The sequence below is a fragment of the Agelaius phoeniceus genome, chromosome 17 (genome assembly GCF_051311805.1).
Source record: "Agelaius phoeniceus isolate bAgePho1 chromosome 17, bAgePho1.hap1, whole genome shotgun sequence".
Lineage (NCBI taxonomy): Eukaryota > Metazoa > Chordata > Aves > Passeriformes > Icteridae > Agelaius > Agelaius phoeniceus.
Genome location: NC_135281.1, coordinates 1,191,672 through 1,206,938, shown reverse-complemented (window position 1 = coordinate 1,206,938; position 15,267 = coordinate 1,191,672). Strand labels below are relative to the sequence as shown.

General features: G+C 45.2%; 1 protein-coding gene across 6 annotated transcripts in view; it reads left to right on the top strand.

Moving 5' to 3' along the window:
• Positions 1-14,886, top strand: part of NCOA6 (nuclear receptor coactivator 6) — a 44,268-nt gene extending 29,382 nt beyond the window's left edge. For 3 of the 6 annotated variants that reach the window (XM_077187474.1, XM_077187470.1, XM_054644323.2), the window contains 6 exons: positions 863-984; positions 1,882-4,866; positions 6,615-6,683; positions 8,559-8,595; positions 11,305-11,453; positions 14,290-14,886. In XM_077187474.1, the coding sequence (XP_077043589.1) occupies positions 863-984; positions 1,882-4,866; positions 6,615-6,683; positions 8,559-8,595; positions 11,305-11,453; positions 14,290-14,336 (3,409 nt within the window). In that variant the 3' untranslated portion in view covers positions 14,337-14,886. Of the gene's footprint in view, positions 1-862; positions 985-1,881; positions 4,867-6,614; positions 6,684-8,558; positions 8,596-10,975; positions 11,454-11,582 lie in introns of those variants that run through there. The other 3 variants (XM_077187471.1, XM_077187472.1, XM_077187475.1) reach the window with 3 other exon arrangements.
• The last annotated feature ends 381 nt before the right edge of the window (positions 14,887-15,267 follow it).

Below are 15,267 nucleotides of genomic sequence, written 5' to 3'. Positions count from 1 at the left end.
CCTTGCAGTGCCCAAAGGGGCTCCAGGAGAGCTGGAGAGGGACTGGGGACAGGGATGGAGGGACAGGACACAGGGAATGGCTCCCACTGCCAGAAGGCAGGGATGGATGGGATACTGGGAATTAGGAATTGTTCCCTGGGAGGGTGGGGAGGCCCTGGCACAGGGTGCCCAGAGAAGCTGTGGCTGCTCCATCCCTGGCAGTGTCCAAGGCCAGGTTGGACAGGACTTGGAGCAGTTTGGGATAGTGGAAGGGGATGGAATGAGATGGGCTTTAAGGTCCCTTCCAACCCAGACTAGCATGGGATCACTTACAGAGCCCCAGTAGCACACAGGTCTGTGCTCTGGAGGGTGACTGCAATGCCTGACATGTCAGTGCACTCATGCTGTGGTGTTATCAAAGGTCTTGGATACCCTGAGTGAGTCACTTCTGGGTGAAATACTGGAAGAAAAGATGCTACCATTCAAATAATTTAAAAATGCATCTACCCATGGCACTTGCTTATCCATACAGATGTCATAGGAAAGCCTGTTTAGTTTAGTTGAAATATATGTAGCTCTATCTTTTGAAATCTCCATTGGCATTCTGTTAGTCCTAAAGCTCAGATTCACAGCAGAAATTAATGTTTAAGATCAACAGAGCACCAGGCAACTTGTTTCCTTTTCAGTAGTACCTAAGGCAGTGACTATACACAGACCTGGTGTGTGTGTTCCAGTCAGACAAGTTACATCAGAGGCATTTCAGTGGGTCATTCCAGGTCTGTGGGGAGTGCTGAGAGTCAATTACTGGAGTACTTGGTTATAGGAGCAGAAATCAAACACTGATGCAGGGGCTGGCTCTTAATTGCAATTATTTTTCTTTCAGTTCTTCAGAATCACGTCCAGCTGGCCTGGAGGAGAGTGATCAGTCATCGATGTCTGGAGACCAAGGAATGAGTTTAGAGAAGTCAGGCCCTAAACTCTCCGATTTTGCAAGTAGGCCACCAGGTAGTAGGATTTTTCTGTGATTAACTGAATGTAATAACTATAGGAGAGTTTTAGTGATCTTTGTAACAGTTCTATTTTATTTATGCTATCACACATTCAATTTCAAACATTTTTTCCTCCTAGTAAGTAATTGGTACCATTGTTTAAGTGTTTTCTTTGGGTTAGCTCAAATTGAAGAGGTGGCCCCACTCTCATTTATCATCCTGCAGGTATCATACTAAGTACTGCAGCATTATTCAGCAGTAACATAACTGATAAAAAATGTTGTATTTCTAGCTGTAGCACAGACTGATGTCTTAAAAATTTAGCATTTAACAATAACTGATTTTTGAGAAGAAACAGTGGTTGTAGTTGGAATGATCTTTTGCATGTAGAGAGGATTAAATCTGAAGTCCACAATAGGATTTATATTGTAAACCACAGGGAATTCTTAGCATGTTTTTGGCCAAGTAACACATGGCAGATTCTACTTTATACTCCAGACAATGTCAGGTCTGTGGCAGGTGTGCTGGTGCATGACTCTTGAGGGTTGTCAAATTCTGAAGTCAGTTCTAAGGAGTAATAATTAGTGAAAGCCCAACTCTGCATTTCCCAGTGAAAGGAAGCCCCTGGGCAGTTGCAGAGACTTGTCAGGTGGTGTGAATTTGGGTTAGTAGTTGATACAGCATACTAAGAGATCTCCAGTTAAATCTCATGCAAGTAATACATTAAGTAAAACTATTTTTATGAATTTAGTAAAATCTTTAGCCTTGTTTGTAAAGCCTGTTTTGTTAATGTGGCTGTCATCCCAGATAAGCAGGCTCCAGGCTGTACTTTCTATCCAAGCCTGTTTGTTACAGAAATTGTGCTTCCTCTGGTATTTGGTTGGTTTTAACCATGTGTCATCTGTTGCCTTAGGTTACCCATCTCAGCCCGTGGAGCAAAGGCCACTTCAGCAGATGCCCCCTCAGCTCATGGCACACACGCAGCAGCCCCAGCCCCAGCCCCAGCAGCAGCAGCAGCCCCAGGCAGCCCCGCAGCAAGGCCAGGCACCCCCCCAGACACCACAGCAGCAGCAGATGATGATGATGCTGATGATGCAGCAGGATCCCAAATCAGTCAGGCTGCCTGTGCCCCAGGGGGTTCACCCCCCCAGGGGGCCCCTGAACCCGGATGCCCAGCGGATGCCAATGCAGCAGAGCGGGAACATGCCAGTGATGGTGAACCTCCAGGGCCCCGGGCCCGTGCCTCCCTCTCCTGACAAACAGAGGATGGCCCTGCCAGGCAACCCTCCTCTGGGAAATAATGCAAGAAAAATGGTTTATCCAGATAATGTACAGAATCCTTCCAGCTCGCCCCTCAGAGAGGTGCCAACAGTATCCTCTCTTCCAGAAGGAGGTGGAGCTGAGGGCCCGCCAACATCAGGAGCTCAGAATAATGTGACATCTCATTTAGTAGTTTCACAGAACCAGTTAATGATGACAGGACCCAAGCCTGGACCATCCCCACTTTCAGCTGCCCAAGGTGCAAGTCCCCAGCAGCAGTCTAGTTCTCTGTCTAGTGCTCTTACACACCATTTTCCAAATGTTGCTGCCCCATCACAAACATCAAGGCCTAAAACCCCAAATAGAGCGAGCCCACGGCCGTATTACCCTCAGACTCCTAACAACCGTCCCCCCAGCACAGAGCCCTCAGAAATTAGCCTGTCTCCAGAGAGGCTCAATGCCTCTATTGCTGGTCTGTTCCCTCCCCAGATCAATATTCCTCTACCTCCCAGGCCTAATCTCAATAGAGGATTTGATCAGCAAGGTCTGAATCCCACTACTTTAAAGGCCATTGGACAAGCCCCATCAAATCTCACAATTAACAATCAGTCCAGTTTTACTGCCTCACAGTCACACAAGTTGGAAAGTGTGGTCATTAATTCGGGCAAACAAACCAACGCTGGAGGAACAAAGAGAGCAAGCCCGAGCAATAGTCGAAGGTCCAGTCCAGGATCCAGTAGGAAAACTACACCAAGCCCTGGCAGACAGAATTCAAAAGCAGCTAAATTATCATTGACAGCTCAGCAGAATCCATCTCTCTTGCAGAACATGGAACTACAGAGAAATATGATGGCTAGTCCCTCTTCTTTGGCAACACCTGTGACCACAAGTTTTCAAAATAACTCCATGCTAAGTAACCAGAATCCCACAGTTTCTGTACCTGCTGTGACTGGCATTCCTGAAGACAATAAGGAGAGCCTTAGCGTGCCTCAAGATACTGAGAGTCAAAGTGCACAAGGTGCCCTAGGTAGCAAGGACCAGCCCAGTATGGAATTGAAAGGTGCCCCTACTCCAGAAATGAAAGTGCTGGCTCCTGAGGAACAGGCAAAAAAAGATGGCCAAGCCTTAGACAGCAGTAAGCTCCCAGTCATGGAGGAAAGTAAAGCCATGGTATCTCCAGCCATGAGGGAGGCACCAACTTCTCTAAGTCAACTTCTTGACAATTCTGGAGCTCCTAATGTGACCATTAAGCCTCCTGGCCTGACTGGTCTTGAAATGGCACCAATAGTCCCCACTGGTGAGGAGCTAAAGAAGATAGCTGTCATTCCTCCACTGCAGGATTCATCCTTGAGCAAGGAGCCATCTAATTCACTCAGCCTGCCTCAAAATAATGAGCCCTGTCCAAATCCAGGGCACCAGGAACTGGGAGAAGTAAGTGCAAGTGTGGCACAGACTGTTCCTCCAGTCATGCAGAGGCCTGTTAGCTCTTCTATTTCAGGTCCTTTACCTCCCAACCAGATAACAGTTTTTGTGACTTCCAACCCTATTACATCTGCTGCTAATACATCAGCTCCATTACCATCCCACTTGCAATCTGCATTAGTGTCCACTGTTGTCACCATGCCCAACGTGGGGAGCAAAGTGATGGTGTCCGAGGGACAGTCGGCGGCTCAGTCCAACGCCCGGCCGCAGTTCATCACCCCCGTGTTTATAAACTCATCCTCAATCATCCAAGTGATGAAGGGCTCTCAGTCCAGCACGATTCCAGCAGCCCCCATGACATCTAACTCGAGTCTGATGCCTCAGTCGGTGGCGGTTGTTGGTCCTTTGCATATCCCACAGAATATCAAGTTTTCCTCCGGACCCACTCCTCCCATCACCTCATCCAGCAGTCCTGTGTCCAGTATTCCCACCAGCAGGTCACTCGTTCTGAATCCCTTGGCATCTCCTGTCCAACTGCCTTCTTCTGCTCCTGCTCCTTCCAGTGCTCCTTCACAGCTTCCTGCTCAGCAAGCCAAGGACTTAAGCCCGGAGGAGCCTTCCCAAGGGGCAGGGTCGGGTGAGCAGTGCCCTGTGCCGGCAGCCCAGCCGGGACCTGTTGTTTCCTCTCTGCTCACAAGCAGCCCGGGCTCTGGGAATAGACGCAGTCCTGTTTCATCCAGCAAGGGGAAGGGAAAGGTGGACAAGATTGGCCAGCTCCTGCTGACTAAAGCGTGCAAGAAGGTCACTGGCTCCCTGGAGAAGGGGGAAGAGCAGTACGCTTTGGACGGAGAAGCAGAAGGTCAGGGACTAGAAACGCCGGTCCCAAACAGTTTGGGAACAGAGCAAGCCCCAGCAGAACTCGATAACAAAAGCGGGACCCCTCCAGCAGGCGGTGTAACAAAACAGAGCACTTCTGGGCCCAGCCCCTCGAGCCTCAGCCCCGCGGCGGCCGCTCCCTCCTGCGCGTCCCCGGGCGCGCCTCCGAGCACTCCCGGCCCCGGCGCGCTCCCGGCCGCAGCCGCTCCGGCCGGAGCCGCCCCGGAGCCCGCGGGGCCCGGCGGCAACGGCGGCAGCCCCGGCGGGGGCCCGGAGCCGAGCGGCGGCGCCGCGGCCGAGGAGAAGCCCGCAGCACCCCCGGAGCTGCTGCCGAGCGCAGGTGAGTGCGGGGAAGGGAGGGACGGAGGGAACGAGGGGCTGCGGGACACCCCGGGGGCTGCGGGACATCCCGGGGGCTGCGGGACATCCCGGGGCTGCGGGACACTTCAGGAGCTGCGGGACACCTCAGGAGCTGCGGGACATCCCGGGGGCTGCGGGACATCCCGGGGGCTGCTGGACATCCCAGGGCTACGGGTCACTTCAGGGGCTGCGGGACATCCTGGGGGCTGCGGGACATCCCAGGGCTGCGCGGGACATCCCAGGGCTGCGGGACATCCCGGGGGCTGCTCCCCCGATGCTGCAGCCGAGGCTGGCTGCTGCTCTTTGGTCTCTAACAGCCGAGTGATGCACAGGCTTGTGTTGGCCAACATTCGAGTTCCAGATGGTTTTTTTCACTTTCCATTTACTGCTCCAGTGGGGTATTTGTCGTGAGCGTAGGATTCTGTAACTTCATGTAACTGTTGGAAGCAAGGAGGAAAAGTGGGTGTGTCAGTAATGACAAATACTTAGGGTCCCTTTTATCCTGGTAGATACACTGGTATTCTGCTTTAGTCTTGCCACAGACTTTTGATTTTGTAAATTATTTCAATTTATTGAATTAATTATGATAGTTTGAATTAATCCTAATAATACTATTTTCCTCTCTGAATAACCTTCATCCTCTAAGGAAATTTCTGAATAACATCCAGAACAGAAGAAAAAAAACAACCCACACCAAATCCCTGTTTGTCTAGGGAAAAACGTAAATGCTCATTTTGGAGAAATTAATGAAAACATTTACTGCATTCAGTTTGAGAACATAAAATACCTTTACATCTGAGCTTTGCTATTTTAATTTGTGCATCTGGCAGACTTTATACATTACATTGATGCTATATCTTGATGCTATTTTTAATTTATTGAATCTGGTGTCAATATAAACCTATCACTCTTGAAGGGAGCTATGTCACTGTTGTGCTTTACAACATGAATTGGGCACAGAAGATAAAATCATGGATGATAAAATCCACAGAAGTTGGGGAACTGAAAACTTCAGCCTCAGTGTGACTTTCCCCACGGCTGTTGGATGTCGTAGCTGCATGCCACTGGAAAGTGGAACCTTCCTTTGAGCTTCACAGAAGGAATTCTGGCTTTCTAGGAAGTGATAGTCTTTATTTAAGCAGGAATGTTACAATTCTGTCTTCCTGTTCTCTGTAAGTTCACATTGAAGACTAGAAAGCATTAGCCCAACAAAAATTATTTTTCCGCCTGATCTTTTTTACTTGGCAACCTAAGAAAGGTTAAATCATCATCTTATTGCCAAAGACCTTCAAGGGCAACTCTGGAGCGTATTGTGCACTTTAATTTAAAGAGTGAGGGCACTGATTCATTAAAAAGATACTATTTTCCCCCAGAATCTCTGTTGAAATTAACATTGAAAAAAGGAGACTACACTATTGAAATTTTAGGATTTCCTTTAATGTCACAGTCTGCTGAAAAACTGTTACCTTTAAAAGTGTTGTTTATGATACTTCATTTCATCACTCATTCTAGTTTGAGAAAACTTGCTTGGGATAGTTTTGCCAAGGTTTGTTTTAAAAAGGGGAGGTGTGTATGGTGGGAAGGAAGTGGAGGGTAGATGAAAAATATTGCATCTGTAGATGGCAAAGTCAACTGGGAGAGAAAGCATTTTGTACCAGCCTGATCACACAATAGGAACTCCTTTACTCCCTTTGACAATAATGTTTTTTCCTTCCACTTTTATTCTAGCATCCTCTCAACATTTAACACAGAAAAAAAGTTCAGTTGCAACAGCAGAAAGTACTGTTCAAAGAACAGGTAAATCTTCCTTTGGAAAAGCAGAATGAGGTGAACTAAATCCTTTACGAAAATGTATTTGTTTGAATACATATTCAGTGGTCACTAACACACCGGGTATTTTGGGGAGGGTTTTTTATTATTATTTGTGCTTTTGGGATTGTTTTACTTTGCTTGTTACATTGTGCTTTGGAAGTCTCCAAAGCCTTGTGGGAGATTCAGGATGGGGTCAAGTAAAATATGAAAAAATCCCCAAGAAAGGTTTTAGATATTTAGTGTTAAATTGGAGGGACTGGATTTATAAGAGTACATACATGGAAGTTCTATGCTGAGCTAATAAGAAAGGTCTTTCTTTCATTGTACCCTTCTGAATATAGAAATATGTTCATGCTGTGCTGAGATTGTGTTTTAGAGTGGTAATCCTTTTTTTTTGGTGTTCAACTCTTAATGCCCTCCCAGCAGTGTTTCTGGTTGGAGCCCTGGCAGATGACTTTATGGTGTTCCCATTTATTATCATGGTGTTTCACCGTCAGTTCTGGGGTGTTTTAAAAAAGTAAAATTTTAAAAAAGGCTGAGCAGGGAAAACAGATAGATGTGGACTTACTTATGGGAAGTGCCACTCTCCATCTATTTTCCATCTCTAGTCTGATTGGAAATAGGGTTTTTAGGAAGTAAAAATGGTACAAAATGGTTTTCTTTGAATTTCCACTAAGACAAAGGTGGTCATATATCCTTGTTTTTCCACACCTGACTCATTGCCCTGTGCTGCTGTGACTGTACTGGGGGTTCCTGCTGGGGAAAGCACTGATGCTATCCATTTTTTCCTATTAGATTATCTCCCAGTTTAAATTTTGGGTGGGAAGAAAGGTCACTCCTTTCATTGCTCAGTCTCTTCTTCCTTAGTCCCCAGGATGTCTGTTTTTCTCACACAGTGCTGTATCCCTTTACACTGAAGAGGCTGATGTTCCAACACTGCAAATTCATCCTAGGAGGACAGACATTGCCCATTCTCTTAATTTTTTAATGCCTCTATTCATTGTGCACAATCTTGCAAACTGGGAGCTAAATTGCTTCAAAGGCAAAGCCCCAGTTTGTGTCCCACTGGCCCCAGGTTTGATGGGGAAATTGAGCTGGGCAGTGAGACAAAGCACATGGGGCTCATCCATGACATTGCAATGTTAATCCCTCAATCTCTGGCAGTTCCTCATGAGAGAGCCTGTGTTTAGGTACAGGTCTTCCCTCTCAACAAAGGATACCATGGATATGGAGAGAATTAAAAGACAGACAGTAAAAAGACTTGACATTTTATGTGCTGACAAGGACAGCTGTTTACTGAGGTGAAGACTCCAAAGGAAACCTGACCTGTATGTACAAAATCACTGAGAGAGAGAGAGAGAAAAGACAGGTCAGACTTCTCTTTGCATCATCTCCACTGAGATATTTTCCAACTCTGTGCAAGTGCAATTGGGCTTCAGAAATTTGTCATTAGAAGAACTTGCTGTGAGAGGCAGTTTGGTTAAGTCAAATTTTTACATGCACAATAGAGCCAGATGGGTATTTTAAGGGTACTTTAAAAAAATAAATAAAACCTAGAAGGTTTAGTAGAAATAAACTGTCTAAAATGGAAGTTTAAGAAGGGAGAAGAGTGTAGCCAGGGAGTTTCTCTACAATTTTCTTCTGCAGGGCTTCAATTTTCCCCTGTCTTAGCTGACTGCAGTGTCCTGAAGGCTGTAATCAGACCAAGCACTTGGCCAATGTGGTATTTTAGCTTGCTTTGCTTTGAGAGAAGCTTATCCTTGAGATCTAATATGTGATAGAAAAATATGAGCTAGTCATGCCTTGTCAGCAGGTATGTACCTCTACAGCAGACTTTAAAATTATCTTTTTCTTTTGTAGAACTTGAGACAAATGCTGCAGTAGTTGCTGGTCAAAGGTAAGGAGATAGTTTGTAGATTCAGAGTAGATATAGCTTTCGTGGGAGGAAGTCCCTTTCTCTTTGCTTAATTGCTCAACCTCTGCTACTACTTTTCATTTTCTTGGCCATATCCTTTCTTTCCTGCTAAGAAATCAGGCCAGTTAAATATTCCAAACCATTGCTGAAATGCAATGAATGTAAGGTAACCTTTTCCTTAGTCTGTGCTTTGGGCAGTGTTTCCTCTCATCCTTTCAGGCCTGGATGTTTCATGTGCAGTTTAGCTGTCATGTCAATTTTTGTTTTCTGAAAGGAAGTCTTTCAAAAGTTTGTTCTTCTGCCTTGAGGATTGTTTTCAACAGTTTTCCTCTATTTGCTTGTTAACACTGCCAAAACTTGATAAGAAAGTCAGGTAGAAACTTCAGGTTGTCCTGGTTAAGACATTTGGTAATTAAAAGATATTTCAAATGGTTGTGTTCTGTCAGAAGAAAATACAGTTTCCAAGACCTACTTGGAAGATTCTAAACACCCCAGGCTCTCACTCAGGTGGCAGTGAGAGCCCCTGGGGAGGTTTTTGGCTGATGGTGCTGGCACAGCTGGCCAGGTTTTGGACACTGCCCTCATGGGTGGAGTGACCCCCTAGGCTGGGCCAAGAGGGGCAGCCCCTTGTGGGGTTCCTCAGGAGATGGGGCAGTGCCTTCCTTTGTAAGGGAGGGAATGCAGGACATTTCCTCAGATCAGGAATCACTCTGAATGGAATATTTAACCCTATTTATCTTCATTTGGACTGGCATCTTTCAAAGACAAGCTGAAATTTCACAGTGAGTTTTCTTCAGGGTAGAATTGTTCTGAAAAGCTGAAGGTGGGACATTGGCAGCTGAGCAGATTCTCCAAATGAAGTGTCCCTATGTGACACCCAGCACATCACATTACCACAAGGGCATTTTCAGGGTTTTCTTGATTGATGCTTTTCTGAGCAAGACTAGAAAAGAAGGAAAGTTTGTGGGCAAACTGGGTCTGGTGATGGCTGATACAGTGGACAGCTTTGGGTATGTTGAACCATACAGGACAACCCTTGAGAGAATCACAGATGGTTTGGGTGGCAAGGGACCATAAAACTTACCTTCATGCCATGGGCTGGATCATCTTCCAGTATCCCAGGTTGCTCCAAGCCCAGTCCAGTCTGGCCTTGGACACATTCAGGGATGGAAAAAGCTTCTCTGGGCAACCTGTGCCAATTTCTCCCTAATAGCTAATCTAAACCTATTCTCATTTAAAGCCATTAAAAACCTTTAAAATCTTAGGGGAACCTTGCAACCCATAAACCACTAGAAATATTTTCACATGGAGTAATTTGATTTCCTCCTGTAAAAGGAGGGAAGTGATGTGCTGGTTCCTATGAGACAATCCCAGCTCTGGATTTAGTTACTAGAATCTAAAAATTACCTGTACTAACTGAACTTTGGGTGCTGATGCCTGTTTGCTTCTCTCTGGAAGCACCCACCCATCACTGTTTGGGTGATCCACTTTGTAGATGGCCCATTATACTCCATTTTAGGGAAATAGATTTCAGTATTTTGTATCTGAGATAATCTACAATCTGTAGTCTCCTCTGCTGTGTGTCTTTCCTTGAGTGTGTTTGTCTCTCCTTCCATTGAGAAACTGTTTTATTTCAGGTTTCTGTTACTTAACCCTAAAGTTTGTGTGGTTTTAGTCCTTCCCCTCAAAGCATAACTTGTCTGAAGGGTGACACTGCAGTGACCACTGTCACACACAGCTCACCCTGTGCTGTGTCTTCAGTCTCTGATTCAGGCATTTCCTGAAATCCTGCAAGTTGTCACCCAAAGGGCCTGAAATGAGCTTTCTGCTTTTCCATTATCAGCAGAATAATTTATTTAGTTAATTACTTACCTTTGAATTCACACAAGAGAAGTTTAGTTTAAACTTCTGAAACTGCTTAGTCACCAGAAATTGTCTGGCAAGAACACATTAAGAAGAAAAAACCCAAAACTCAGTATGAGTTTACAGGGCTAAGAGAGAGAAAATAAAAGAAGAATTTAATTACAAAACGTAGCACTCCCTTTATTGTCTCATTAGTAAGAAACAGATTTCCACAGTACCTAAAATTATTATTTTATAGCAAAAAAGCTTTTTGTTACCAAAAAAAAAATGAACAATGGATTTTGATTTCAAGCTTTAAAACCTAAAGAAAGTTTTAAAAAACCTTTTTTTTTAATATATGAAGAAATCACTTGGATCAATGGAGTAAGTCTTTTTAGCAAACCCAAAAGTTGGCATACTCCCTGGAGAGTTCTTAATTCCTCCTGATGTTCATCTGCAATTTCAACTCTGCACCCCCATACTGCAGCAGTCTCTAATGTAACCTGTTTGCTTTTCCTAGACTTCAGTAATGGTGACACCTGTGGAAAACAGAGCAGACAATTTATAATGCATCTAATTTCTTGGTCTTCTTATGTTGAAAATATTCTCTTTGAGGACTTCTCAATTCTGTATCCTCTGATAATGTTTGATAGAAATGGACTATACTCTGGCTTACTCAGGTCATTCTTCATCTGATAGAACTTCTGGTATCTCTAGCGTTTCATGTCTTCAGTGCTAATAGTCCGGAACTGGCACCTGTGTCGGGCCATCCTCCAGCTTGTCTGACTTGCATAGAAAAACATAATTCTTCTCACACTTCATCAGAAATATTTTGTCCCACTTTATTAGTAATGAGACAAAAGAGAATTGTGAAAAGTCTAAAACTCCAAGTAGAAGAAATTCAAGAACAGAGGATTCTGCCGCTTCCCAGGAATCTGTAGAGAACGGGCAGCGCAAGCGATCCTCGCGACCCGCGTCAGCGTCCGGCACAGCTAAAGGTAACATGCACAGCCCCCCTTCCTGGGGAGAGGGCAGCTCCTAACCTGCTTCCCCAGGCCTTTGCCCTGGCAGTAGCTGCCTCGTAACGCTGGTTTGCAGCTCGTACACCTTGGGTGCTTTATCTCTAGTTTCAAGGATTTAGCCGCAGGTTGGTGTTGAAGCGTTTCCCGACGTCTGCACTGGCAGTAAATGCTGTATGAATTCCTCTTTGGTACATCTGTGGAACTTGTTTTCTGCAGCACTCAGCACCATAGTGTTCAGCACCTTGCCTAGTTGAATTCTCTTTGCAGAAATGTGTTGCTGTTGGAAGGACTGTACTGAGATCAAAAAGTGACATTTTCCTTTTCCTGAAGCCTGAAAGTCTTCCCAAGTGCACGGTCAGTTCTTGCCAAGTCAAATGCCATGGTTCAGGCACGCTCCAGAGGCTGCTGAGGTGGCAGCCAGGAGCATCAGGGAGTGCTGTGTGCTAGCACAGAGCCTCAGCTCTGCTTCACAACAACATCTGAACTCCTGAAGTTATTAACCCATGGCATTAGCAGGTGCTGACATACCTTACTCCTACCCAGGTTACAGTCTTTAACAATGATACAGCATTTGTGTGATATGCATGGCCCAGTGCCAGGCTGAAGCTAATTCTGTCAGCTTCTTGTGTTTAAGGGTCAGAAAAATGCTGATGGACCAAAGTAATACAAGAGAGTAGAGAGAGACCGTCAAGAGGCAACATTCGACCACTATTTTAAAGATAATATACAGAACAAAGAGGTACTGATATAAAATGATTATAAAAGGAAGTCAAGTTGAATTCAGCCACCATTTCCATACTGGAGGTACTGAAGTGTGATGCTAAGAATATTGTGTTGTCAGAGTTTCAGAGAAGCATTCCAGCTTTACGTCATTGTGCAATGACTCCCAAAGATTACACAGGGGACCTATATGTTCTGCACTTTTGTGACTGCTGAATTTAATTATATTTACTTCTTGTGGCAGGACTGTGCAGAAGAATCTGAGTCTGTATTGTAAAAATAAATTATCTTTCATGATTGTGAAAAAAAGTTTGAAAAATGTGAAGCCAGTGTAAAATCCCTGCCTGCGTTCGAGGGGATGTAGAGCGTGTGACCTGCCCCACACGCTGAACTGGGTAAACCTAAAGATGACAACCAGTGACACTTCAAATTCTGAAAATGTGGGAATGGGAAAGTACATCAAATTCAAATAATACCAAAACTCTCACAGGGGTTTGTGCTGACTGTGTAATTCATTTACCTCTGTAAATAAAACCTTTGTTTTTAAGTCGTGCATCTGAAGCTGCCACAGTGTTCAAGGGCTTTGCTGGACACTTGGGTGCAGTCTGCAGGGGACACCTGGCTGTGCTGCCTTACCTGTGAGCACACAGCTGCTCCTGAGCTGTGGAGAATGAGCCAAACCAGGTGCTCTGGACAAGCTGCACATTAGTGAGGTGGCTGCAAGAGTGTCACCTGGTTTGTCACCTGTGCCTGCTCTGTTGTACATTTTTGTTAGTGAATCAGAGCTTAATTATTCTGGTTTGGTTGCTCCTGTCCTCATTATGTTATCTGTGTCCTAAGAAATCCCCGAATCCATGGTAAAAGGAATGTGGGGCTGGGAGGAGTTATCTCTCGAGAAAGAGGCTGTTTAAAGTCATCATTAGGAAAAAGAAATCAGCAGGGAGAGAGAAGCAGAGTTTGACCAGCTGGAGTAGGAACTTGGTTGCTCAGCCTTGGGAAGGAGGAGGCACAAGGGTCACTGTGAGAGGAGAAGACACCCAGGGAGGGTCAGCCCTGCCCCCTGTGTCCAGCACACTCCGGGGTGCAGGGTCTGGGAGCTGCTGGTGATGCTCCCAAGGGGCTGAGACAGGGGCTGAGTGCTGCTGGCCCACTCCTCCTCCCAAACACAGAGCCCTGAGCAGCAACAATGGTGGCAACAACTGCTGCTGAAGCTACTTCAAAGTCAGCCCTGCTGCTTGGAGGGCTCCAGGCTGGAGTCCAGCCTGCTGAGATGTTTCACTTCTGAAAATTGGTACTATACTGGAGTTTTCCCTTTTTGGAGTACTTTTCCAGCAAGGGCTGCTTTTAGCATTTACTGTACCTTTGAGTTTGTTAAATTTTGAAACGTTGATTGTTTTTTCTAATTCCACATGTAACAGCTGTGGAGTTGTACTGCTGCTATTCTAATTTTAGATGGGCTTGGAAATTTTTTTCCCTTTTGACTCTTAAAATACACACAGCTGCAATAGTTTTTGGAAAACACTATGAAGAGCCAAAGAGACATTGCCAACATTTAAAATCACATTTTTAAAAAGATCTAAAGATGCAAATGCCTTTGGTCCTTACTTCTTTTTTGTTTTGAAATGGAAACTTAGTGCCTTGGTAAGTGCACTGGACATGTCATCTGCTGTTGCCGTGGCCCTGCAGGTGTTAACATTTGTGTCTTTCTGCATCAGCTGTGTTCCTGTGACTCAGTGTACCCTGCAGAGACTCATTTTCTAATGACCTTCTAGGAGCTCAGGCAGCTGGGGTGCTGACTGGATGGCACAGTGGTTGTGAGCACCATCTGCTCCTGTGGCACGTGGGGGACAGCAGGTGGGGACAGTTTCAAACACTTGGCTCTTCTTTCCAGGCTGTCCTGTGAGGTTTGCAGGAGGGCCCAGCTCGGGGCCCAGGGGTGCCCCAGCTGCTCAGGAGTCTGTCCTGGTGTGGGGAAATCCACCAGAGCACAGCCTCTGGTGTGAGTGTGGAACAATGGCAGGGCAATCTGTGCCCCTCTGGGGAATGGCTTATGGACTGCATATCCATGCTTCTTTTCTTCTCTTGATTTCAGAAACGAGTGCCAGTGCAATGCAGTCAAAAAGAAGAAAATCCAAGTAAATTACTGCATGGAAACATGAGACTTGTAAATGAGTGTGAATTTACCAATAGCAATTTTGAGCTGTGATTTTTCTTTTTTAAATAAAATTCTGTACAGTAAGTAATTTTAATATTATACTGTTCCCAATAAATGATTTTTTTCTAAAAAACAGATAAATAGATATAAAAACTGGGTTCTTCTAAAACCCCTGGATTTGCAAAGTGAAGTCAGGGTTAGCACATTAGGGTAATGTGTTTGTATGAATGGAAGGGGAGGGGAAGACAATTGTAAATTTATTTGTTTCCACTTTTCATAAACAATTTAGAATACAGGGTTGTCATTTTTAGGTATTAAAATAATGTAATGTGCTGTTGTTTAAGTACTGTATGTGAATAGCAGTCAGAGGGTTTATAAACAAACCCCATGTTGTTTGGAAATGTAAATAATTTTATTATATAGTAGATCTGATGTATTTGTTGTAGAAATGGACCGGTGAAACAAAAAAAAAATTTAAGGGTTTGTATAATGTGGAATCCCTCATGCTCTAAATAAATGTTATTGTCCTATAAATTGGGTTGAATTATTATTAGCAACAACAGCAGCATCATTCCAAACAGGAGGATTGGAGAGATTATTTAGAGCTCCAGGCTTGCAAGCTCCTTATATGCAGCTTCAGCAAGGAATTTGTTTAACCACAAACAAATTAAGTGATGCAGCTGCTCCTGCAGAGCGAGGGAGCACGGGAAGGGCACCAGGGCTGCCTGGGCAGCAGAGGAGCCCCAGCAGCTGAGCAGGGCCAGGCAGGGAGAAGCTCAGCAGTTCCACAGGACACAGCAGCAGCTCCATCCCTCGGTCTGGAGCTCTGCTGCCATCAGCCCTGGGAGGTGCTGCCATGGAAAGTGGGTCAGGCTCCTTCCTGGGAGCTGCTGGGGAGAGCCCAGAGCCCGAGCT